At 64.0% G+C, this 25,409-nt stretch overlaps 1 protein-coding gene across 1 annotated transcript in view; it reads right to left on the reverse strand.

The window, feature by feature from the left end:
• Positions 1–7: 7 nt before the first annotated feature.
• Positions 8–25,409, reverse strand: part of CABIN1 (calcineurin binding protein 1) — a 126,578-nt gene continuing 101,176 nt past the window's right edge. Inside the window, 8 exon segments of the mRNA XM_045819759.1 lie at positions 8–478; positions 581–807; positions 1,909–2,073; positions 6,677–6,959; positions 9,326–9,400; positions 10,555–11,247; positions 12,135–12,231; positions 13,011–13,174. Of these exon segments, the coding sequence (XP_045675715.1) occupies positions 335–478; positions 581–807; positions 1,909–2,073; positions 6,677–6,959; positions 9,326–9,400; positions 10,555–11,247; positions 12,135–12,231; positions 13,011–13,174 (1,848 nt within the window). The 3' untranslated portion in view covers positions 8–334.

The following is a 25,409-nucleotide window of genomic DNA, read 5'->3' on the forward strand; positions in this document are numbered from 1 at the left end:
CAAAAAGAACTGCTCCATCTTTATTAAAAAAGAAACCAAAAAAGGGAGTGGGGTGAGCCCGGCCCTAAATGACCCTCCTGTGGTGCGTGGGCAGAGCCCGGCTGGTCCGGGCACCGAGGTGTGGACGGCCTCCGAGGCTGGGCTCGGGCACATTTACAGCCAACATTTCATAGAAAAGGGTGCCGGCCTGTGCGAACTTCGACCCGTGCATCCATTTTCACGTGGCTGAGCTCGCTCCTCTGGGTCCCGCTTGGTGGGGACAGTCCCCGACCCCAGCGGGCCGGAGGACGCCACGCAGGAGAGGGGCCGAGCAGCCGGGGGCCTCGCGGGCCCCTCAGATGTCCATGTAGTCGTCCTCCTCGTCCGTGTCACTCTCCAGCGAGGACTCCTGGCTCGACGTCTCCAGGACCTCCAGGGCTGGCTGGCACAGGCGCTCCTTCCGCACGGTGGCGGCCGACTGGGCAGACAGGATGGCCGACTGCAGACCAGGCAGGGCACTGGTCAGGGAGGCCCGGCCTGGCCCCAGGCCCCCTGCAGCCCCAGCCTTGCCCCCTGCCCCCTGCCCAGCACCCTCGGTCACCTTCAGCTTCTGCTTGGTCTCCTCCGAGATGCTGCCCTTGGGCGAGAGCAGCGTCGGGGTGGGCGGTGTGACGGTGATCTCGGGGGGGAACTTGGTGGCGGCCGAGGGGATGACCAGCTTTGGCATGTTGGGCAGGAGGCGAGACTTGGCCCGGCCGGGCTCCGCCTTGCCTGGGTGGCCTTCGGGTGGCTGTGCACTCCCACCGCCGGGCGCCTTGGAGCTGGCAACTGCGGGGTGGACCGAGGACTCTGAGCCTGGCCCACAGTCTCCGAGCCTACCCGCCCCTCCCCAATCTGGGCCTCAGTTTCCCTTCTGGAAGACAGGGGTCCAAGAACGCCTCCCCAGCCTACATCACACCCTGGGTGCCTTCTCTTGGCCTTCCCGCCTGTGCGGGCTGCAGAACCCAGGTCCCCGGCATATTTCACTGCCGCCCTGACCCCTGGCTCTGGCTCCTGGCCATGAGCTGTGGGGGCTGGGACAATAGCGCTCCGGAAGCCCAGGCCTCGGACGAGGGCGAGGGGGATTTCACAGGCCCTCTGGGGGCTGTGTATGCATGAACGCTCACTTCCCTGCAACTACCCTAGGACATGTCTCAGCAGTGCCCATGTCACAGGGAGGATGCCGAGGCCCAGGGCCCCAGGTCCACCTTCCCCTCATGCCCCAGGGTGGGCACAGGCCTTCCTGCGCCCGGAGCCTGGAGGCAGCAGGTCTGGGCTGCAGCTCCTGGGAGCTGCATGAGCCTGGCCGGTCTCCACATTCCTCTCTGGCCCCATGGCTTTAAAAGGAGCAGGGCTTGCTCTGAGCTCAGGCCTGGCGCCAGGCCCTGCCACTCAGAGTGGGGTCTGTGAGAGGCTCTGGCCCCACGAAGTCCCCAGGGGCTTGGCTGGGTGGGGCAGCTGCTGGGAATGGGCTCTGACTCGGACATGCACGCTGTCTGACCCAGCCTTACCGGCCACCCCTCCCTGCCTGCCTGCCTGCCTCCTCCCCCCATGTGCCTGCAGCTCCCCTGGCACCATCTGAGCACAGCCACCCCCACCCCCGACCCCCGCTCCACACGCAGCCTGGGCCCGGGCTCTGCTCGCCCTAGCTGTCCCCTCTGTGCAGCAGAGGGTGGAATGACGGGCTCTCGGGGGCTCCTCTCCTACCCTCTCAACACCTCACCCCCACCAGGCTCTTCAGTGGAGGCCTCCCCTGCCTATATCTCACCGGTGCGCCCTCCCCAGGCCCCACCTGCCAGCCCCTTCCATCCTTCTGGGGGAGGGAGGTGCCTCTGCTGGGAAGCCCACCCTGGCCACTGGCCAGCGGGGGGCTGCTCCGAACCGCCTTACCCTGGCTGCAGGTGGGCTCGCTGCCTGTATGAGGGGTGGCCTCTGCGGGCCAGCAGTGTGGCTCTGCTGGGGGGCCCTCGGGGGCCGTCTTCACCTGTTCACTGCACGGAGGCTCCTGGGGCGGGCAGCTGGCACCCTCTGCCGCTCTTGCCGGCTCTTCTCCCTCTGTGGGGACACAGGGTGGCTGTGGGTCACATCCTCATCCAGCTCCAGGACCAGGGCCCCGCCCACCCACCCACGCCCTAGAACACCCCGCAGGGGACCTGCCCCAAGGCAGATGTCCGGCTCCACAGAGTGGCCCGCGGGCCGGCACAACTGCACGGGCGCGGCCAGGCTGGTGCTGGCGGGAAGCCTCTCACCCCAGCCAGCCCCCCTCCCCACCGTGGACCCTGGGGCCCTGGCAGGGTTGGCTTCTACCTGGACTGTCGTGTACCTGACCCAGTGCCTCCCCACACCCCCAGCCTCCAGAAATAAATGGCAATAATAAACATGGTTTTAGGTTGGGACCCAAAACCAAACCAGCCATCTAAGACCAAAGTGGCTGGAGTGGCGTGCTGGCACGGTGCCCTCCCGCCAGGCCATACCTTCCCAGGCATGAGACAGGGACTGGGACACGTGCCAAGACCTGGATGGGCCCAAGGGAGAAAGACTGCACCATGGCCACTGGCCAGGCCATTAGTCAGCAGCAGTCTGCTTGCGCCCAGGCCCCCCAGGCCCTGCCTCCACCCAGCCCTCCACCCTGGCTGCATCCGGGCCTCTCTACGGTCCGGGCCGTACGCTGCTCTCCAGTTCTCTCTCGTTGGGACCCAGAACCTCCCACCACACTGGCCACCGCCCTCCCCCCACCCCAACTCTGCGCATCGAGGTCCTTCTGCCAAGAACATTCCCCACTCTCCGTCAGGTGAAGTGCCTCCCCACCTCGCACACAACAGCAGGCGGAGACGAGCACCCTGGAAGGCTCCTCCTACTGCCCTCCTGGACCCAGGGGGCAGGGGGAGCGCCGGACTGCCGAGTCACTGGGGCAGGACTTGGCCCCTACAGCCCGGCACACACCCAGGAGGCAGGCCCTCTGGTCCAGGCCTTCGGAGGTGGCAGTGCCCTGCCTGCCTCTCCTCACACAGCTGCTCCCTAAGGGCCTGGCTGAGTGGCCTGGGGGCTGCAAAGGTGGGATGGTGGGGGGTACGGTGGGGGAAGGCATGAATCCACAGGACAGGGCCGTGATACGGAGGCACCTGGCGTACCTGGAGCTAGGAGGCTGCCCTTGTGGGGCCAGGTGTCAGGCTGACTCCCTCCCAACCCAGGGTACTGTCCGCCTTTCCCAGGCCCTTCCTCTTTGGTGGACAGCCAGGAGGAGGGACACTCGAGGCAGGGGAGTGCAGCAGAGAGTCCAGCAGAGACTCCAGCACACGGGGCGGTGCTCCTCAGGCCAAGCAGCCCCCTCCCTCCCCCAAAGCAACTGTGATAACATCTGGGGGGGGAGGGGCCTGCCAAGGCACCAGCCTGGGGGAAGGGCTGTCTGGGGCTCCCAGTGCTCGGGCCTCAGGCACTCTGTGGGAAGCTGGGGGCCAGGCTGGAATCCTGAGCATCGAGCCCCTCTCTCTGCTCCCTGGGCAGTCTTGCAACACACCTGGCCCTGGTTTATACTCTCCTTGGCTTCTTGGCTGGCATGAGGCCGGCACTGTAGCCCCTCAACCCCACTGGGTGGGTGGTTCCCTGCTCCTAGTCCTCACCTAGGCTGAGCCTGCAGTCTCCATTCTTCCTCCCTGTTCTACTCTCCCCACGCTTGGAGGGCTGACCACCTCGGTGAGAGGGACCCGCCCTCCCTTGTGAGCCTGGAGCTCTGGCAGCTGCAGAGGCAGAGGAGCCCAGGTCCTGCCCTGTGGTGGGCAGGCGCCCAGCAGACAAGGATGAGCAAGCGCCCGTGCTTGGCGCAGGGGTAGGGGACAGTCGCAGGCGGCACCATGGGAAACGAGTGGTCAGGAGCCTCCCCGGATGCCCGTGGCCAACCTTGAGGTCCCCCAGGGGTACACCTGCCACATACGGCCACTGGCCCTGGCACACATGGCCTGAATGGGCGTGTGACATCTTTCCTAGTGACCAGGGAAGCTTGTGAGCACCCTCGCTTGCCTCAGGTGGTGGCAGGAAGGGAGTCAGGAGAGGATACTGCCAGCCACCTTCCCTCTGGCTGGAGGTGGAAGGCTGTGAGGGGCACCCCTGTTGGGGGAAGGCCTGTCCACCCTGGGGACAGTGTCCGTCAAGGTTTCTCCTGTGGCTGACTTCTCCACGCTCACACCTTGGGGACAGTGTCCTGGGAGAATCCGTCCTTAAGCTTGCACTCCCAGTGGCTCACGGCCTCCAGTGTTGCCACCCCCAGCTTCAGCCGCACAGCCTCTGGTCTCTGGGCACCTGCACAGGGCAGGCTCCACCCCCGTCCCCTGAGCCCACCGCCGGTGCTGGGCTACCCACTGGTCACCAGGAGTGGCAGAGGAGGCCACAATGCCAGGCCACCCCATCACATCCAGTAAAGCAGAAAACCCCGCTAGGCGGCTCCTCCCTGGTGCCTTCCCTGTTCCAGAGGCCGTGAGAGGTGGGGCCTGGGGAGACGTGCCTGTCCCAGCCTTGACCTCACACCCGCGTAGAAAGCTCTGGGAACCACTGGGGACACCCACCCGACACAGCCAGCCCAACGCCATCCACCTGCAGCCGCCCCGAAAGACAAGGAGCTACTCTGCGAGGCAGGGGTGGGTGTGCAGGTGCAGGGGTGGCTGGTTGGGGGCGGGAGGGCCCGGCTGTGCACCTGGTCCCTCTGGGACCACCTCTCCCCTCACGCCCAATGTCGTGCAAGAGCTCCATCCCAGGAAAAGGTAATTTCATTTAGTTTTAGGGAAGAAAATTTTTAAAAGAAAATCAACTCTCCAGGCTGAAGGCTATGTATCAGGAAGCGCGTGCTCTTCCATAGCTCTAACAGAAGAAAAGAGGTGAGAGCTACGGTTTTCGCCCTGTGTGGGGCGGGGGCCAGGTGCGCAGGGGGAAGGGGCAGGTGGGCAGGTGGCAGGCCCCGCAGGCCCTAAGGACCCACCCTCCTGGCACCAGGCTGTGTGCAGCCAACGCCAGCGATGCTCCCGCATTTCTGAGGTTAGGTCACAGAGGACACCAACGCTCCCTTCGAGCGCTCTGTCTATCTGTCTGTCTCAGACCCCAGGCCCTGGGGGAAGCCAGCGGCCATGCTCAGGGCCACTCGAGTCTCAGGAGCGGCCGACGGCAGAGGACCTAAGGCCTGCCCACGACCTGGGTGAACCCAGGTGAGCAGTGGAAGCACGAAGCTCCCGCATTCCTGGTCCTCGGAGACTATAAATAAGACCACAGAGGCAAGAGTCAGGTGGAGGCAAGATGGCCTGAGGGGCAGACACATGGGGGGACGGGGCACGGTCCCCGTGGGAGTGAGGGACTTCCCTATGCAGTGGACTCTTACCGCCAACTGACCTTAGAAACCGCCACCACCACCAAATCCCACGCCGCGGCCTCGCCCACTGCCTGCCGAGCCCCATCCTGAGTTGGAGCGCCAGTGTCAGCACCTCTGACTCCTGGAGTGCAACCAAGTCCGACAGGCCGGCCGAGGCCGCCTGGCAGTGGGGCCCCACTCACAGCTCTCCAGCTCCCCTCCACCCTGTGGCCTTCAGAGGCCCCTCTCAGAACAAACGGCTGCAGGCGCAGACCCCAGGGAGGGACCCTTTGTCTCATGGGGCTGCGGCCAGCACAACTGTAGCTGACTGGGCAGAGTGCTTCCACTGCCTCGCTCCTCAAAGCAGGTGGGCGGGTGGGGGGGCGGTGCGACGGGGGAGCATCGGGTGAAAACGTCGGTGCCTGAGCTGGAGATGCAGGAAAGAGCTTTGAGAGGGAGGCCCGCCACCCTCTGCCTCCACTTAGAGCAGCCTGGGGGCAGTGCTCCCGGGTCACGGCGGCGGAGCTTTGAGGCCTGGCACCTATTGGGCTCTCCTGTTGGGGCAGCTGTCCTGTCCTTCAGGAAATGACACAGCCATGCCCACAGGGCCGAAAGCAGCAGTCCCAGGTGTGGCCGGCGCACAGACCGCAACTGGGAGGACCAGCAGGCCACCAGGGACTCCCTGGGTACGCAGGCAGGCAGGGGCCGGCCTCTGGGCCAGCACAGGGCTGCAGCCAGTATGCAGGCTGGGTCTGTGCAGCAGGAGGGGAGCTCTGAAATGGAGGGTGCAGACAGCACCTCGCCCACTGGCTTGTGACACTTGGCCTCAGTGCCCTCTCCTCAAACAGCCTCAGGCCACTCTGCCCCTCCCTGCTCTGCGGGCTGCCCCAGCTGCAGCTGCCATTCCCAGGGGCACCTGGGTCAGTAGAAGGAACGAGGGCTCCCTCTCTCCTACTAACGGAGTCACCCAGCCCTGCCCTTTTCCTCTGCCCCTGCCCCCCACAAAACAGGCCTGTGAGGTCACGTGTGCGCTCAGGGTCAGGACCTCCGCCCCTCCTGAGTCTCCCTCTGACTGTCTCATCTCTGTGTTTATCCAAAGGCTTTGTGGGAGGAGGAGACACAGTGTAGGCAAACCAGGGAGCCAGTGCTCCATCCCTCCCTCCCCGCCCCTCCTCTAACGCACAGGGGGACTGAGACTCGAGGGTTAGGTTAGCAGTGGTGTGCAGGGTGTGTCCCCGCCCCCCTTTCACAGCTCAGGGACCCCCACCCTGGCGGTTGCCCTGCTCCCCCCAACCCCTCCACACTTTTCGGGCAAGAAGGACTCACCTGGGCACAGAGAGACCATGCTGGTGGTGGCCTCAGGCCTGTGCGGCTGTGGGGGCCCGGGGTCCCTGGATGGGTCTGGGGTGGAGGCTGACACGGAGGGAGGGCAGCTGACGATAGCTGTGGTGGCAGCCAGTGCAGGGCGGGCCTTGGTGTGGCCGTCACTGGGCCGTGCGAGAGTGTCTGCTGGCACAGGGTCGGGGGCGGCGGGGGCCACAGCCACAGGGAAGAAGTTCTCTCGACTATCCTTGGGGTGCTTTGGGGTGGTGGGTGTGTCCCCTGCAGCCTGTGAGGACAAAAGGGAGGTGAGGAAGGCAGGCTGGGCGGCCCTGAGCCCACACTGTTCCCCAGGACCCCAGTCTGTGCCCGGCACGGCCCACATTACCCTTACTCGCAGGGCCATGCTCTGGGTCCCCACTGCCAGTGAGGCTCACAGGCAACCCTTTGGACGCTGCTGGGGACTCAGAATCCCTCTCAGACACCCCCCTCTCTGGGGGGATGTCCAGGCCAGGGGCGGGGGACTCAGGAGAGAGGCTGCAGGCTGGCCAGGACCTCCAGCGGGCTGCACCCTCCCACTTCCAGTGCCCGCCAGAGAGGTGCAGGCCTGGGAGGTGCACAGTGGCCATGGCTTGGGGCACAGGGCTGCAGTGTCTGATGTGGGGACTGCAGTGACCAAGGTCAGTCCTAGAGGGTGACTTCCCAAAGGTCACTGCTGGGAGGGTTGAGAGGGAGCTGGAGTGACACAGCACGGGTCAGCTCCCGGGGCTCAGACGGCAGCCCCAAAGCCATGGCATCTGATGCTGCCGGCAGCCCGGTCCTGGCGGCCCCCACAGCTCCCCACTAGTTTTCTGCTCCTCTGGGGCCGCCCGGTCTTCGTCCACGCAGTTTCTTCCCTCTGCCTCCAGGCCCTTCTGCTCTGCACTGAAAGCCCGGCCTGCCGGACGGGTGTGACAGCGCAGCTCCTGGAGGAGGGGGTCTGGCTGCAGGCGGGCACGTGCCTGTAGAGCCCCACAGAGCAGCACCGAGGGGCTGGGTGCTGGCCTGTGAGCAGGCCCCAGCCCTCAGGCCCCAGCCCCGGGCCCCTGTACTCCTTCGGGACAGTCTCATGCCCGCTGGGGGCACCTCAGTCAGGCTAGTACCCCCCAAGGACCCTGCCTCTTCTGACACTGGTTTTGCTTGAGATGCCCCTCCCCCAGCTGCACGTGGTGGTGGGGCCCAGAGACCCTGCAGTGCAGTGTGAGTTCGGGATGAACCTGCACCTCCGCGGGGAGGGTGGGCGGGACAGACCACCTCTCCCGGGTAGGCAGGCCGGGGGGCAGGGAAGCGCTGCGTCCCTGTCCTCGGGCAGTGGGCCTCAGCCGAAGCGATGGCAACAAGCACACTCCAGGCGTGCTGTCATGGCCACCTCCTCCCTGCAGGACAGAGTGGGCCTAGGACAGCTGTGACTGTCCCCCTCGCCTTCTCTGAGGTCCCTTCCGGGGCTCCTCTGACAGGCCAGGCCCCAGCTGGGTGCTGCCCTCTCTGGGCCTCAGTTGCCTCATCAGAGAGGTGGGACCCCTCTGGCTACCCCGGCAGTAATGGAGTGGTGCAGACCACTGGTGGACAGGACACGTGTGTCCCAGTGTGACCGTGTGTCCCCGTCCTCTGAGAGGAAGCCCCCAGGCTGCAGCTGGCACCCGCCGTCCTGTCCCAGGACGCCCTCATGACACCCCTCTCAAGGACAAACCCTAAGGGACAGCCCCGAGTAGGCAGGCCCACTGACGTGGGGCAGGGCAGGGCTGGGCAGCGGCTGTCTGTCGGCCCCCGGGGACACTAGCTGTGCCTATTCAAATGGAAAGTACCCACCCTCTGACCCAGTGACCCCGGCTCGGGGGTCATTTCTACAGAAACACCCACTTGCGGTGCAGAAAGATGCCCCTCGGCAACGCTGAAGGAGGCAGCTGCGGTGCCCCTTGCTCTGCGGGCCAGACCTGCCCAAAGGGCCTTCCCTTGAGTGGGGCCGGGGCCCTCTCCTTCAGCCCCGGCCCAAACACTCCTCAAAACCAGCCTGGGTCTCTGAGCCTCAGATGCAGCGGGTCCCACCCCAGTGGGTCTGGCATCTCTCCTTCCTGGACACCAGTGGGTTCTGTCCCGACTCTCCCTGTGCTGGCAGCCCGGCCCCGGGGCTCTGCCCTGCTCGTGCTCTCTGCTGCTCCATCTCAATGGCCTCAGGGACACCTGCACCCGGGGCTCCAGCCGTGGAGGATCGTCCCTCTGGGTGCAGACCCCCACCCTTTCTGCCCACTCACTTTCTGCCTTGGGAGAGCCTCAGACTCAACACAAACCCATTCTCGGCTCTGGCCGGGGCCTCCCAGGGGAAGATCCGTCTGCCAGAGCCCAGGAGGTCCTCGCCCCTCCTCCCCGTCACCAAGTCTGGCAGCCCTGGGTCTGCCAAAACCCCACCCCCCCAATGATGTTGCCCACCCAGGCCAGTGGTCAGGCACCCCCCTATGGGCCCGAGGCACGGCTTCCTCCTACCCGCCTCCCCTCGGCCGCGCTGACTACAGGACCAGTCTCGGCATGAGTCATACTCGCTTCCTGGCCCTCGGCCAGTGGTGCCGGCATGGGGTTGGTCCCGTGCGATGGGGCCGGCACACGCTGAGTCACACTTACCTGCCTCTGGGCAGCGGCCCCGAGATGCACCTGACAGAACTTCACGGCTTGCTCCAGCGCGGCCTCCTCGTCCACCTGAGCAAGGAAACGCCCCATCAGAAGGCCCGGCCCCAGCTCCTGTGGAGGCACCTCACGCTGCTGACCCCCAGGCCTCAGCCCTGCTGGGAGTCCTGGGCAGGTGCACGTCCCTCTCCCAGGTCCATCCCTGAGGACCCAAGCTCTGGCCAAGCTGGCCATGCCAAGTTCACGTCTGTGACTGTGTGGCTTCACCCTCAGGAGCTGGAGTCGACCGGATGCATGGCCTTTTGGAGTCCCACGTCTGAATGACGGGGAGGTCTGATCTGACTTGGAGCCCCAGAGCCAAGGCATAGGGGGTGGGAACAAGGCTGGGGAGGCACGGGGGCCACCTTGGAGAGGGGGCAGGGTATGAGGGAGATAGCCTGGGGTGTCGGGGCAGCCAGGGAGGGCAATGTGGGGACAGGGGCCCCCTCGGCAGGGAACACAGGGCTTGCTCTCCCGCTAATTAATCAGCAACAAAACCAGATCGGAGTTAGTGCTGGATGCTGGTGAGTGGTGACGAGCAGGCACGCCCAGAAGGGGCGCTGCCACTGACACGGTGTGAGAAGAAACCGCGTGTGAGGACGGTCACCCTGCTCCGCCAGTCGCTGAAGTTCTGGGGTTAGTCTTGTGGAAATCATTTTGAGTAGGGAAAAGGCTGTGTGTCTAATGCACTTTTTAAAAAAAAGAAAAGCCATGCAAAATCAGAGGGGCGACAGACGCTCCTCAGGGCCCCAGGGCCGGGCACCAGGTGGCAGTCCCCAGGGCCCCGTCCCTGCAGGGGCCCGGGCTCCTGTCTCCCTGTCCTGCAGTGGGCGAGACTTCTGCTGCGTGCTCTCATTTCCTTTGAAATTCAACACAGACTTTCTAAAGCTTGGGTTTTGGGTATATTTACCCGGTATTATTGAGGTGCAGTGACAAAACCGTAACGCATTTGAAGTGTAGCACACATGCCCCAAGAGCGTTTTTTCCGACCCTAACTCAGCGCACGTACACTGTGGGAAGCCTCAAGTGCAGGAGAGTGACCAGCGGGGGCGGGGGGTGGGGGCAGAGGGAACGACACCTCATACCCACCCCAAAGGGCGAGCCCTGAAACACCTAGGTGGACTGGGCATGGTCCTCCAGGAAAACAGACCCCAGACCTGCCCCTGGGGGGTGGCCTCAAGACCCACCTGCTTGATGAGCATGTAGGTCTCAGACATGATCCTCTCGATGCGGCCCAGGTCATAGGCCACGCCCTTCTGGCCCTGCTGCCACACTCGGTAGGCATCCAGCAGCAGCGTCTTGCCTGACTCTGTGTCCTCCAGGAGCTTCCTCTTGCGGCTGGGCCGTGCAGGTGGCTCCTCAGGATAGCTGCCTGCCCTCGCGGCAGTGGTGGCAGTGGCGGTGGTGGCTGTGGTGGTGGCAGTGGCGGGGGCTGGCTGTGCCGGAGCAAGTGGGCAGGGCTGCTGCCGGGCACTGATGCTCAGTTCCTCCAGGGACAGCTCGGTGGGCCGGCTCTCGGGGGCCCGATCCCGAGGGGAGCGGGCTGGCGGCAGGGGCAGTGTCCGCTCTGAGTCTGAGCGGCGAGTGGCAGCCTCACCCGTGTCCATGGGCTCGGTGGGGCCCACACGGGGGCTCTCCTTGTCCTTCCGCTCCCCGCCCTGGTCGGCACTGTCTCCTGTGTCCACGGCCACAGGCCGGTGGTTGAGGGGACACACTTTGCCTGCTGGCTCAGTGCCCGGCCCTGAGCCATCAGCCAGAGGGGGCTTCTTGGGGTGGGGGAGCCCTTCTTGGCCATCTTCAGGACTGGCCTTGTGGGAGACATCAGAGGTCATCCTGGCTGCAGGGAGGCCACAGGCCTTGGGCCCTGGGTGTTCTGACCCCTACAAAGAAACCGGAGGTAAAAGACTCTGTTTTTGGGGTCCCCACAATAGAGTGCCCTGGGCACCAGGTGCGTCCCCGCAAGACCACTCTGGCTCTGTCCTCTACTGAGGGCCAGGGCTGGGCCCGAGACCTGTCTGAGGAAGGCCTCCCCGCTCTGGGCTTCCAGCCTTGAGAGGGGCCGGGAGGCCTCTGGAGGTGGCACCGCGGCAGGAGACCAGACCTGGCTGTGCGGGTCAGCCTTCCTCAGCGGGAGCCTCAGGGCAGCCCTGGGGATCCGAAGGGGAGGGGACCTGCCTGGCTCACTGTAGGATCCAGCCCTCCTGTTCTGTGCTCCCACGTGCCCAGCACACAGAGGCTGGGGTGAGGGTGCTAGGAGGTGCTGTCCTGGGCCTCGGTACCACAGCCCGGCCAGTCCTACCAGGCAGGTGACGCTGCCGGCAGACTGCTCTGGCTCAGGTCCCAATGGCCTCACCTGCTCAGCCAGTGACCTAACCTCCTGGGCCTGCAGGTGCCCAGCTGTGACGTGGGGCGAGGACTGAGCACTGCCTCGGAGGGTGGCCTCGGAGGGTGAGAAGGGACCATGTGCCAGAGTGCTCTCAGAGGATTGCTCAGCCCGTGGGAAGCTGGCCGGGTGAGGGCAGCCACAGGTGGCAGCAGGCTGGTGGACGTCACTATTACTCTCATTGCCCACAAGCCCACGTCTGCCTGGCATGTTGGCACGTCACCGAGCGCCTGTGCCTCCATTCCTGTGCTTGACCTCCCCATCTGGGGAGACAGGAAGGTGATGCTTCACAGGTGAAGACACAGGGACCTGCCGAAGGACACTGGCGTGTAAATGGCGGGCAGGGCTACCACCTGGGCGAGGAGGGGGATGCCAGGAGCATACCTCTGCGAGCTCACTCAGCGTGTCCTCCAGCACCTTCACAGTGAGGATGAAGGCCCGCTGAGCCAGGACCTGGCGGTCAGCATCTCGCAGATACTTCCTGCAGGCACACAGAGGTGGCCAGAGAGGTGGCAGAGCGTCAAAGCCACACAGCACTGCTGGATGGTGGCCCGAGCCCCTCTCCACACCAATTATACCTGCTAGTCCCTCAGGGTCCCCCTTGCCAATCTGCCCAGGGTCTGCTCCCCAGAAGCCTGCCCTGGGGGCAGGGTAGGCAGGGTCAGGCTCAGTGGGAGCCAGGGCCTCTGGCTTCTCACCCACAAGCCTGTCTCCAGTGGGCCGCAGGCCCCGGTGGAAAGGCACAGGGCAGGTGAATGAGATAGCGAGGGGAGGCCCAGCTGGCAGTGCGAGGACCCTTGGCTGGGCCAGATGTGTCTGCACTGTGTCTCCCCCGGGGACTCCCCACACCCTCCTCCGCACGCGGCAGCTATAGCAGACGCCCGTTGGTTCTGTCTGTCCCACCCTTCCTGACGAAGGGATGCCTGGTTACCTCAGAAACCCAGGTCCTCCTGCAGCCTGGCATGTTGCTACTGGCCTTCACCTGGGGTGCCCCAGCTAGCAATGGACGCCTGTGCCCGTGACCGGACAGCATCCTGGGCACCCCAGGTTGGGGGAAGCAGAAGGAAAGGAAAGACTGACTCGTTCAGAGTCTTAGTGGGGGAATCAAACGCCATGGGGGGAGTCTGTGTCTGCCCCAGGTGTCCAAAGCAGGGGTGCTGCCGCCTGGCTTCTACACTCTGAACAGAGAAGCCCAGACCTGTGTAAAGACAGCCTGGGCGGATGGGGCCAAGGGGCTCCAGCCGTGTGTGCTGCACTCACTTGCCCTGGTCCGGGGTCCGCTGCAGCATGGAGGACACCTTCAGCAGGGTGCTGTGGTCCCGGAGCTGGGCCAGCACCTTGAGCAACAGCACGATGGAGCGGTTCATGTGCCAGGCGAAGCTGCCCGGCCGGTCGATCTCGTCCACGGGGATCCGCCAGATGCCCTGTGGGATGGAGGGGAGGGTTTCTGAGAAGGTCGGCTGTGGCTGGAGCTGCCATGGTGCCAGAGGGCGCTCTGCCCAACCAAGGGCTCCTCATACCCCTCTCGCTGTCCCAAGGGGGATGGAAGTATGGCCACCCCCTGAAAGTTTCAGGAAAGGGTGCATGTGCTGCCACGCACCTGCTCTCTTTTGAATGACTGCACGGCACACGTCCGTGGGATCTGCCCCTCCGGGAAGCATGCCAGCTATGGCTGGTCAGATGCAACCACCGGGAGAAGCTCACTGCCTACTCGTCCGCACAGGTAGGCAGTGAGCCTGGCTCATTCATCAGTGAGCCTGATTCCAGGAGGTAAACTGAGGGTCAAGATTTGGCCGCCGTGAACTTCTGGCAGGTGGGTTGCTGGCCCGACAGGTTCAGGCATGGGACCCTATCCCAAGTGTGGACTCCCTCCAGCAGTGTCCAGAGAATCAAGTTTTGGGCAGAAAATGACCTGTGGTCCCTAGAACACCTGGTTTCCACCAACTTGCCTTGGTCCAGTTTGCTTTGGCCAGGACCCCCTCCACCACTTCTTGCCCATCCAACCCACTGTCTGGAAGCTGAGCGGGGCAGGGCTGGCTCTGGAGAGCCCCACCCTTCCCTCTGCCAAGCCTAGCCCACTGCCAGTCCCAAAGTCTGGCTCTCTGCAATGTCCCCACACCCAGCATGGCCTCTGGCACCCACTTGGGTCCAGACAAGGTGTGCTGAAGGAAAGGGTGAGCCAGGGAGGGGGTGACAGTGAATAGCAGCTCACGTCTTCTGAGCAGCCAAAGGCTCTAGTGCCTGGACATCAGGAATCAGGCCCCTGGAGCAGGCCCCTGGAAGGAGCTGGCAGGCTCCCTGACAGGTCCCAGTAGCCAACACCCTAGAGGAATTCCTGCCCAGAATGAAGCAGGGCTGGGAGCGACACCGCCTGCTCTGCACAGGGCCCACGGCGAGGTTTCCCGGTGGCGCCCCTCCCAGGCCCTGGTCCCTGAATGCCCTTGAACAGTCGTTCAAGGTGCCCACCCTTGCCAGCAGTCCAGGGAGGGATGCCAGGGCACCTCTTGACCTGGGCTACTCAAGGAAGAGAGGATCTGAAACCCCTAACTGTGAGTCTCCGCAGATTCCACAGTGGGTCACTGGCTCACACTGAATACGCAGGGCTCACCCAGGCAGGCTGGGGGCGGGATGCTGTGTGGATAGGGCAGCCACCCCCCATCCCTGGCGGTGCCAGAGAAGGCACTGTCAGCCCCCCAAACTCCATCTGGACAAAACCAGGGAGCAGAGGCTACCCTTGCCCAGGGTATTAACACCGATGATGCATCTTCCCACCCAGCAGACGTGGCTTCTGCAGGAGCTCGGGAAAAGGTGCCAGCTGAGAGAATGACAGAGCCTCGAACAGCTGTCCCCATCAGTGTGGCCCTGGCATCCCACCCTCCAGTGTGACGGCAGTGGCCAGGAAGGCGCCAGCAGTAAGGGCCTGGCCCTGCCGAGGCACGACAGGCACCACCTCGGCCCTCATAGCCGCAGCTTCACATAGTGACACCTATGAGGGCAGAGCTCCAAGTCCCTCAGGGTCACACAGCACGGGAGGCGGCCCCAGGGTCAGCCCCTCGCCACCCGAGGACAGATAAGGAGAACGAGCCCAGAGGGAAGCCTCTGCCGCCCGCCACTTGGCTCCTCTCTGCACCTGGCAGGAAGGGCAGAGGAGCCGGAAGCGCCGCCCAGCCTCGTGCCGGGACAGCACAGGCGTGCGCTGGGGCTGGCCCGGCGCCACGGCCTGGCGCTCCAGGTCTCGCTCCTCCTCGGGCACAGGGGGCGCTCTCAACCACGAGATCCAGGCGACTGTGGAATTCACTGAACCCCGACTCCAACACCTCCCCACAGAACCTCTCAAGACTCAAAGGACAGGTGGAGGTCACTTCTGGTGTGCTTTGATCCAGGGTCAGGAGGTCTCTCCCTGCCGCCCTTAGGAGCAGCTGGGGTGCAAGGGCCCTGCCCTTCCTGGGAGAGCTACCAGGAAGAACGAATGAAGGCTCAGGTCTGCCTCCCGATCCTGTTTGGGGGTGGCTGTGTGAGGAGAGGGGTGTTGACGTCTCTGGTCCCGCCCCGGGCAGTGGCCCCATTCCCCCCACGTCACCCCTGCCGGCCACACCAGTGGAGTCAGGTCACAGGCAGGGGGAGGGGTGGGAGGGAGGCTCAGGACAGGCCTGTCAAGGACTCAGGGTCAAGCCTGGCTGAGAGGTGGGCGGAGGCAGGGGTCATGGGGCCTCAGATATGGTGCCAATGCCTTGGGGGGCTCCAGGTACTTGGGGTGCCAGGGCCCAATGTCTGTTCTCCACACTCGCAGGGTCTGCACATCTGGGGAGCTCACCACCTCTGGAGGGGAGCAGTTTCATCTTCGGTCAATTGCTAGAAAAGGCTCCTTCTTCACAATGTCCTGAAGCCCAAGGTTCGTCCCCATGTCCCCGCCCCTCCCTGGCACCCAAGCCTGCACCCTATACCCCTAACACCCCTGCTACAGCCCAGGCGTCACCATGCATCTCCCTTCTGCTCTCGCCCCCACAGCCACCCACCCAGCCTGGGCCACAGCAAGCTTGGAAAAGGATAATGCAGCTGCATCCCTCCCTGCTCAGTCTCGACAGATGGCTCCTTCCTCTACCTCAGCACAAGTCTGGGCTGTGCTGGCTTTCACACCTCTCTTGCCTCAACTTGGGACACTCACCACCCCCTCGCACAGCTGTGAATTCCATGCTTCTTGTCTTTTCGGGTGTCTTCTACCTCTTCTGCCTAGCCAGCTCTCCCATGTCCCTCCCAGTCCCAGCTACAACATCACCTCCTCTCTGAAGTCCTCCTGGCTTGCTGACCTTCTAAGGCTCTGCCCAGACCCCTTGAAGCCAGCCCCTCAAATGGCCAGTGGGTGGGTCTGTGGCTGGGAATGTGTCCTACATAGGAGATCTTCTCCAGCTCTGGGTTGCTTGAAAAAGGCTTGGAGAAGGGTAGCTCCTCCATCCCCCTGCTGGCTCCTCATCCTGGGATGGAAGGTAGGTGGGAGGCGACCCTGCTTGCAGTGAAAGGAATGTTCTGCAGAGCTCTGGGCACACACAGCCCGACACTGGGGTGAGGGAGCAGGTAGGGGCACTCCTCCTCACAGAAAAGGCGGTAAGGCAAGTTGCCAACACCCCGGCAGTGAGCAGCACACTTGCCAGGGCTGGCAGAACCTCGGCCACGCCGGGGCGGTGCAGACCAGGCTCCAGGTGAGGGCCAGTTCTTCTCTCTCTCCCCTGAAAAGGGGGGCCGAGAAGGCACCGCCAGAGCTAACACACATTTGGCCCCCTGCAGGGTTGGCCAGGTGCACAGTGGCCTTAGCAGATGGCGGGGGCACGGGCAGGGCCCTTGCAGAGAGGAATCCCACAAACCTGCTCTCACTCCCAAGCTCTGCAATAGAAGACCCGGCATTTACCTGTCTGGTTTGGTTTTTTCCCTGGGTGGGGGTGGTAGGTGGAGGTACACCAGAATGAGCCAATCAGCATGCTAAAAATGCTCCCTGGGGGCCTGCAGGATGCCTGCTGCCGTGGGCTAACCTGGGGCTGTGCAAGAGGGCGTCCTGACACTATCGGCCTGCCGTGGGCTAACCTGGGGCTGTGCAAGAGGGCGTCCTGACACTATCGGCCTCCCCAGGAGTGGGGGGCGGGCAGGGCTGCCATCTGGTCAGAAGCGAGGCAACGCCTCACTCACAACACTTCCTGGAGGCAGGTGGAGGCAGGTCTGCCTGCCATCCAGTCCCCACCACACCGCGGCTCCTCCTCCCTCCCCCCCCCGCCCCCCCCCGCACCTCCTTCCCGATCCCCAGGATGCTGCCCCCTGAGGAATCTGGTGGCATCAGAGTTACACAATCTCACACATCTCCAAGCACATGTGGCTGGCCAAACCTGCTCATTGTGTAGGTGGGAACCCGAGTCCCAGGGAGGGACGGCTCGCCCTCGGCTGTACTGCTGGACCCCAGCTGAGCCCGGACTGTGTGTGGGTTCCCTCCTCATGTCTGGGGTGGGTGGGCGGCCCTGGCTGAGCAGCCTCTCCACAGGCCAGGGCCATCTGCAGCCATCACCAGAGGAAGGCACCTATGCCCAGGAGTCAGGCTCCTGAGGGGCTTCCAGCTAGTCCCTGAAGAGGGCCAGGGCCAGGTTCAGGATGTGCCCCGTGGGGCCAGGTCTAGTTTACATCGCGTGTTTCAGGGCACAGTTTGGACCCCTTCGCAGAAGGGCTCCCTATTGATCCATTTCCCCTCGTGCACGCAGGCACACCGTAAGCCAGCGACCTCCAAAAGGATGGAGGACAGAACACGCATCAGGCAACATGTCCACAGAAAATCAGAAAGAACCAGAGACAACACAAGCCCCGAGGAAGTTCCCGCAGACTCCGCGAGGCTGGCCTCCAGGGACGGCTGGCCTGAGGGCGTGGAGCCACAAGGCAGCGGGGTGGCTAGCCAGCTTTGTGCCCAAGCAGACAATGCTGGGCTCCTGTGTTTACAGCCGGAGCCCGGACACTGGCAGCCCCAGGACAGCTGGGACGTGTCCTCAACCCTGCCACCCTCCCACCCACGCTATCCCCTCGGGAAAAGACGGCCTTCCCACTCTGTGCCTGTGGATGGCTAGGAAGCCCCGAGGGAACCAGGGGCTCCCAGGGAGGGGGAGGCACCACAAGGTAGGAGGCAGCCACACACGGGAGCCAGAGGACCCCAGAAGGAGGGCCCGGGATGGGGATCACCCTAAAGGGAAGGCAGTACTGGTGCCAGGCGGGCCTGGGGGCTATGACTCAGGCCCTCCCCAGTTCTTCCCCAGCACCCTTGTCTGACTGCCCCTCCAAGACCCTCTCCCAGCGCCTCAGGCACACAATTCGATTCCCGGCTGGGAAGACGCTGGCTTGGAGGGCGGTGGGCCGTTGGGGGGCAAATGGTGGCGGCCTCAGGGCACTTGGAGGCGCAGGGACCTCGCTCAGAGCTCGCTATGTGCCCAGTGTCTCGAAGGGAGTGTCTCTGCCGACCCCCCAGCCCGCCAGAAAGGTTCCGGGCTTCGGGCTGGCAGATGAGGTCACCAAGACAGACTTGAACTGCTGAATAATTCATGGACCCCCAGACTCTGATACAAGTGACCCAACGCTCCCTGCAGCCCAGAGTCTCGGGCACCATCCTCCCGCTGCTCTTGAGGAAACAGCTTCGGAAGCTGAGCTCCACAGTGGGGCCTGGTCGCCACAGCTGGGGACCCTTGGAGCCTTTCAAAGGGAGCCGAGAGCTGGGTCGGTGGAGGGGTGGGTGCCATGGGCCAGCCTGCGTTCTTGCCCACAAATTCACTGTCTATCCAAACGGGGTGGGGAGTGGGGCAGAGCCAGTGCCTGGGCAGGACAGCCATGGGGCCTGGCCCCCGGTCGCCACAACCGTGGCAGGCGGCACCCCAGAGAGGGGAGGACAGCAGATGTCCTGGCACAGAGCACTGCTCCTGGAGGGTAGGCCCAGGCCACGCTCAGGCCTCCAGGCCACACTGTCTCCAGAGCACTGTGGTACGAGGGGAGCTTCCTCCTGGAGGGGCAGAGGCTCCCTCTCCCCCACCTCCAGATCAGCTGACCAGTCCACACCTCCCTGACTGCCTCAGTGTGGGTCGGAGACACTGCCTATCCACACTGCCTATCCACACTGCCTATCCACACTGCTGGACCCTCGTGCCCTGCATACCAGTGGGGCTGCAGGCACAGCCTCTTCACTGGGCGCAGGGCCAACTTGAAGCTTGGCAGCCTGAGGCCACAGACCCAGGCACAGTTGAGGGTCTCACAGTAGCCCTACCACACTCCACTGGGCGGGCCTCAGACCAGTCTTGACAGCACACCCCAAGGCTGTCCTGGGGCCCCCAGCCCCACATTTCAGTCACAGCTGCCCCTCCACTCCGAGGGCACAGGCAGAGGCCCCCTGGCCGCTGGGAAACTCAGGTGCAAGAGGCACAACCCAGTCAGGCTCTGCTCTGTCAGGGCCACACTCAGACCCAGGGCATGAGCCTATCAAAGAGGGGGCAGGCTCACACTGGGGCATGAGCCTATCAAAGAGGGGTGAGGCTCAGACAAGGGCTGAGAGAGAGAGAGAGAGAGAGAGAGAGAGAGAGAGAGAGAAGACTCCTCCCACACCCACCTGGCACAGACAGTATGTGCAGTCGACCTGCCTCTCATTCTCCAGAGGGGGAAAACAAGTCCAGATGACCTGCGTGAGGCTGTCCAGTGAACCTGGGGTGGGACAGGACACAGAGGCCAGGTTGCCCTCCTTGGGTCTCCCCTGCACCCTCCCTGAAAGCTAGTAAGGGAAGAGGAGGTCAGCAATGCAACCTGCGATTTACGGATGTAGAAACGGAGACACAAAACGACAGTGACACCCAGTCACTTCAGTGTGGAGCCACAGTCTCTGGAGACCCGAGGATGCCCCCTCACAGGGGCAAGCTGGGGCTGGAATGCCGGCCCCAGAGCGACGGGAAGCAGTCGGCCTCTGCCAGCAACTGAATGCTTCAGGGCTTCGGAATCAAGTCCCTTGGGCCCCTGTTGTGGGAATGGCCTCCAGCCTCGGCCTCTAGGACCCCACCAAGCTTCTCCTGCTGTCCCCTGCTGCCACCCATGGACTCCAATGTGGCCCCTTTCCCACTCTGTAGTACCCAGGGCCATGTCCAGCTGGAGCAGCATGTGAGGCTCAGGCAGGCGGCTGTGATCACCCCTGGGAGCAGCCAGCAAGGCCCTGAAGGAGCCAGGCCCAGAGCCTCACGGAGACACTGGCAGGGAGAAGCAGTGACGCGCCCACGGCGCTCTGGAGAGAGCCAGGGCGCCCGGCTTGACCAGGCGTCAGGTGGGCAGCTGGTGGCCTGCCATATGCTGTGGACCCTCTCAATCCAAAGGGGCCTGTATCTCCCTGGGGACTTCTGCCCACAGGCTGGTTCCACGGATGACCTAGCTCTCGAGGTCGGCAGCCAATCCCGAGGGCCTGAACCCCAGCGTGCCCTACCATGGTCCCCTGGACTCCGAGCTGCCTGGGGATAGGCGGATGGGCAGGAGGGGATGCACCTCCAGGCCCCTGAACAAAGCCTGGCCTCCTGGTGTGCTCACAACCTGAGACAAGACGCAGTCTCAGGGAGCTCCTGCAGTCCCACTGGGGGAGAGGAAAACCCGCTTCCGTGAGAGTCAGGCCAGGCAGAGAGGAAGGCAGGCCCAACGGGCCTCCCTCCAGAAAAGGAGTGTTCTAGGTCAGCCACAAGCCCTGGCCTCCAAGGCTTGCAGCTGCTCGACGTTGCCACAGCTCTGGGCAGCTCTGTGAGGCCCCCAATGTGGCATCTGGGCCACAGTCTATGCAGGCTCTGGGGAGCTTATGCCCAGGTGAGTGCCCTCTGGGTGCTGGAGAGGCCCACCTCAGGAGTGGCCCCCAGGTCCCCCAGGGCAGGTCGGCCTGGCGTGCCCTTCCCTCTCCAGCCTGGCAACTGCACAGAAAGCCAAGTGCACTCCAAGGGCCTGGGGTCATGTGGATGGGTCAGACACCCCCCCATGGGGGTCCCTACTAGTGGGACAGAGAGACACATGTGCAGTTACAAGCAGTAATGGGCCAAGAGAGCAAGGAATTCAAAGAGGGGTAATCAGGGAGCCAGAGAGAAGCCAAGAAGGAGCAGAAGCTGGAAGAAGAGGAGGGGAGTCTCCCCCAAGTGAGGAGGACACGGGCAGCCCAGTCGCGCTGATCTCGTCACCTGGGTGTCCCGAGCAGAAGGAACAAAGGAGCGTGTCATTTTTAGCTTCATTTTTAACTCAGTAAAAACAGCATGCATATTTTCTCACACCAGAAAGTCCCCATCATTTAAAAGGCCGTGGCGCATCAGCCCAGAGGGATCCCCTTACTCATTAAGCCCCCTGTGGGGGGGTGTCTGAAGGTTTATCATGAAGAATGCTAGCTGAACAACTGTTTGCCCTCTCCTCAAGATGGATCCCAGGGGAGACTGAGAGGGTGGGCAGCAGCAGGTGCACTCCTGCAGGCAGGGCCTGGCCCCTTTGTCTTCTGGGGCCACCCAGCCCCCCGCCAGCCCATGTGCCACAGTCTGACAGGTGGGCAAAGCTTCCTGGAGCCTCTCAGCTTCAACATCTCTGTTCACAGAGAACGCAGTGCTGGGAGCGCCCAAGGGAGAGCCCGTTCCGCCCCAGCAATGGGATCCCTGCAGCTCCCCTCTGTGGGAGGGTTGCAGCGGTGACTCAGCTCCAAACGGGCGAGGGTGGGAGCCTGCTGGCATCCCATTCCCAGGAGCAGCAGGTGTGGGGCTGTGGCAGCAGGCTGCTGCTAGCTGAGGACCAGCTGCATGGGGGTGGCTGGCCTTGGAGAGAGTGAGGGAGCCCCTCAGTGGGGAGGGATGCTGGGGTAGCCGCCCTCCCCCCCCCCGCCCCCCGAGAAGCACAGAAACTTTCTGCTGTTTCTAGGACAACCAAGAATAGGATGGAGTCTGGGCTGTAGGCCCTGAGGTTAGGAGCAGCCTTGGAGAGAATACCAATGTTCTCCAGTCTTAGGGAGAAACCTGTAACCTGCAAACTCCCAAGAACCTGCCAAACAGCAAGACCAGCTGGAGAGGGGTGGTGAGGGTGTGTAGGGCCGCACTTGTGTGCATGGGCCGCTGGGGCTAAGGGTCCTCACAGGGCACCTGCCCAGCTTTCCCCACACAGGATGTCACTCATTCCCCGCTGGGAGAGTCTTGTCCAAGGATGCACTGCCAGCGAAGAGGTGAGCCTACAGCAGAACTCAGCCTCCCTGGCTCTTCCCACTCCAGCCTGCTTGCCCCACAGTGAGGTGACCAGCAGAGAAAGCAGGAAGGCAGGGCAGCATCTGTCCCACCCTTGACCCAAATGCCTCCGTCTCCAGCAGCAGCCCTGCTGGGGAACCCTCAGGCCTCTGGGGCCAGAACTGAGCTTCGAGGTATCAGCCCCACACCATACCCCTCCTACAGCACTCAGAGCCACCAACCTGCCCCAGGCCTAAGGTTAGGGGTGCGACCCGGAGCGGGTGAGATTGAACACCCCTCGGGGCAGGAAGTCCTGCAGTTTCCACGGCAAACCCCTCCGGGCTGGCCTCTCTCGCAGCAGGGTTGTACAGAGGCCGCCAGGGGCGCCACTGCCCTCCCTGCACAAGCGGTCCAGGCGGGGCTGCCCAGAAAGCAAGGGATTCCCCGCGCCATCCACAGGTAACGAGTCCCCAGCACTGGCAGGGGCTGGGGAAGCCTGCAATTTGCCTGCAGTAGGAGCCGGCCCGTTCCCAGCCTCTTCTGACAAATGAGACGTTGCACACTGGGTTTCCAGAACTGCCGAGTGGTCCCTCCCCCTCCCGGAGAAAAGCTGAGACGACAAACAACAAACAACTAAGTGCATGGGGGAGCCCGCCAGATAACTCCTCCGTGGCCCCACCTGGGCGTGCAGCACCCCACCCTGTGACACCCACTGCTTCCCTCTACACCCTCCTCCCACTCTGGCGTGGGGCAAGGTCCTGGCCCAGCTCAGAGCTCCGAGCAGGCTGGGCGCCCGCAAAGCCGTGGCACCATCTTCCCGCCCCCGCACAGAGCTATTTATAGCTGGGGAAGCACCGCTCGGCGCGCAGCTGCCCACCGATGGGTCTGCTCACCATCCCCGGGAGCGCCCCGCGCAGCTCCTTGTCACGCCGCCGCCCGCTGCGAAGTTGGTAGGGCCCGAGGCCCAGGGAGCAGCTTTCGCTTTCGCACAGCGCACACCCCGCGCCTGCCTGTGGTCCCCGGCTGGGCTCGCTGCGCGGCTTCTCCCTGTGCTCCGCCAGTGCCCGCCGTCCACCCCCGCGCGCCACCACCCGGCCCGCCCTTCCGCCCACCTGACGCTGTGCAGAGCGCCGGCCCGGAGCATGGGGTGCCGTGGCCCACCACGGGCAGACTTCCTCCGCAGCAGCACCCGGGAAACCGCGGCCCGCGGGCTTCCTGCTGCGCCAGGCGGGCCGGGGGGCCAGCGGCTAGGGCAGAGCCTGGGAGCTCCGGCAGGGCAGAGGGGAGAGGCAGTCGCGGCACAGGCCCCCGCCCCCGGGCAAGTTCCTACCCGCTGGCTCCGCTGTGGCATCTGTGCAGCGGAGCTAGTGCGGGCGCTGGGCCATGGCCGCGGAGGCTCACTCGCAGCGGGCCGGGGCGGGGCGGGTAGAGCTGGACGGGGCGCGGGCTCTCGCTCCGCCTGGAAGCGGGCCCAGCAGCACAACTGACTTTTGTCGGCCAATCCTCCATAGCTCAGCTGCCTGCGCGGCGGCAGCAGTGGGCTGCTGACCGCGAGGCTGGACAGAGCCGTGTAGGGGTGGCCAGGGGTGCGGAAGGCTGGGCTGGCAGCGGCCAACCACACGCTGGCCGGGGCTGTCCTCACCCTGCACGCGATTAGTTATGTGAATGGCGCCCCCTGGAGTTGTGCCAGGAGGGCCCTGTGGAGGGCAAAGGTGTGGGTGTGCAGGGGGCAGAGAAGGCATGCAGCCCTGCGAGCTGTCTTTGCTGCTCCAGTGGAAGGTGAAGACTTTTTAAGTAAAAGACTACTTCGTCAGAGAGGGGGGTAGGGCAGATCAGAGATGCTGTGGCAGTTCCCCAGTGGGTTGGACAGCTGAAAGGGGCCTCGTTTTCCAGCTGTGCTGTGAGGCCCAGTGAGGAGAAGGCGTGGGGCCAAGGGGTGAGAGTGGTGGGGCTGGGCACAAACCAGGTAGCCTCAGGACTCCGCCCTCAGACTCTGCATTCCCCAAACAGGAGCAGCACCCCTCCCTCTCAGCTTGGGGCAGCTTCAAGTACAGTGTGGGGAGGGCTGCTGTCCTGCACTTCTGCTCTGCTGACCCAGGAAGGAGGTACGTGCCCGCCCCGCAGATGAAGAATGGGCTGAGAAGGGAAAAAGTCTCACCCAAGAGCAAGCGGGCCAATCTCCCAGCACCCACGGCTTCAGTGTGTACACAACACTTTCCTCCACAATTTCCTGTGGGGCAGGCTGCGCCGGGACTGCTCAGCAAATGCCGTCTGCGCCTCCCATCCCAGCTCAGAAGGGCCGAGCGAAGGCAGGCCTGGCTGGATGCAGAGATGCTGCCCCCAGCCCTGGCGGGGCACCAAGCCCCACGCAAGTCTCTCTCTCACCGCCTCGGCACCACAAGCTCCTCGCTCCCTCCTCCCTCCCACACACCCGGAGGCTTCAGATCTACTTGGCCCCTATCCTGGTGGCACTTGTCTAGGTGACATCTTCCCATGTCTTACACCAGGCTGGCTCCAGCCCACTGGCATTCTGAGGTTTGCCACGCACCCTTGCCAGGTGCCCCCAGTGCCTATCAGCCAAGGTCTACCCTCATCCTTTAGCCGGGTCACGATGTTGCACTCTTTGCCCTCCTCCTGGGACACAGAGGGGGTGTCCCAGCACCCCCTGGAGGATGATGACCACTCCCTGCCAGGTGCTAGAAGAAGCAGGCCGGGCTCCAAGAGGTACTGAGGAAACGAGCAGGAGGACAAGCCACCAGAAGTTGTGTGAGAAAAACGGGGGGCTCCGGCTGAGTGCTCCCTGCGGGCAGGGTTTCAGGACAGGAGTTACAAATCTGCCTGTCGCTCAAGTCACAACAAGCTCCTCACCCACATGTGGGGATGGGTCGGAGCACTGGGCACAGGCTCAAAGTCACACAGCAGTACGGCCCATCTGGCCAGGATCCACCCTAGGCCTGCACAGCTCCACAGCTGCCATTCCTCCTGGCTGTCCCCAGGGCGAGAGCAGACATGCAACACCTATGCCTCATGCAGCTCGTGACCTCATTTCATACCTTATCCACTTCCTCTAAGACAGAGTCAGACCGCAGGAAGCTGAGCACACGTGCCCTTCACACCTGGGCTGATGGACCCTTGAGCTGCCTCGAGCCTGCAGCACATGAGCCCTCACACCCAGAGCTTGGGGGAGCAGAGCTAGCGTGGGGTGGGGCAGCCCAGGGTGGTGGGTCGTGTCTGTCACGGCAGGAGGGAGGCCCGTGGTGTGTGAGGGGAGCTCAGGGGTTCTGTGCCAGGCCATCACTGAGCCCAACCTCTGAGGGGACCTCCCTGGGAGAAGGTCTGCTCCTGCCAGTTTCCAGCCTCCTCAGCCCTGCTCCCAGCACCACAGGGTGCCCGGTACCCCGAGCCTGGTGTGTGGCAGAGCCATCCAGAGCCCCAGGACACGGGC

This window comes from Phyllostomus hastatus, unplaced genomic scaffold, assembly GCF_019186645.2.
Source record: "Phyllostomus hastatus isolate PE091 unplaced genomic scaffold, TTU_PhHast_1.1 phas_scaffold_387, whole genome shotgun sequence".
Lineage (NCBI taxonomy): Eukaryota > Metazoa > Chordata > Mammalia > Chiroptera > Phyllostomidae > Phyllostomus > Phyllostomus hastatus.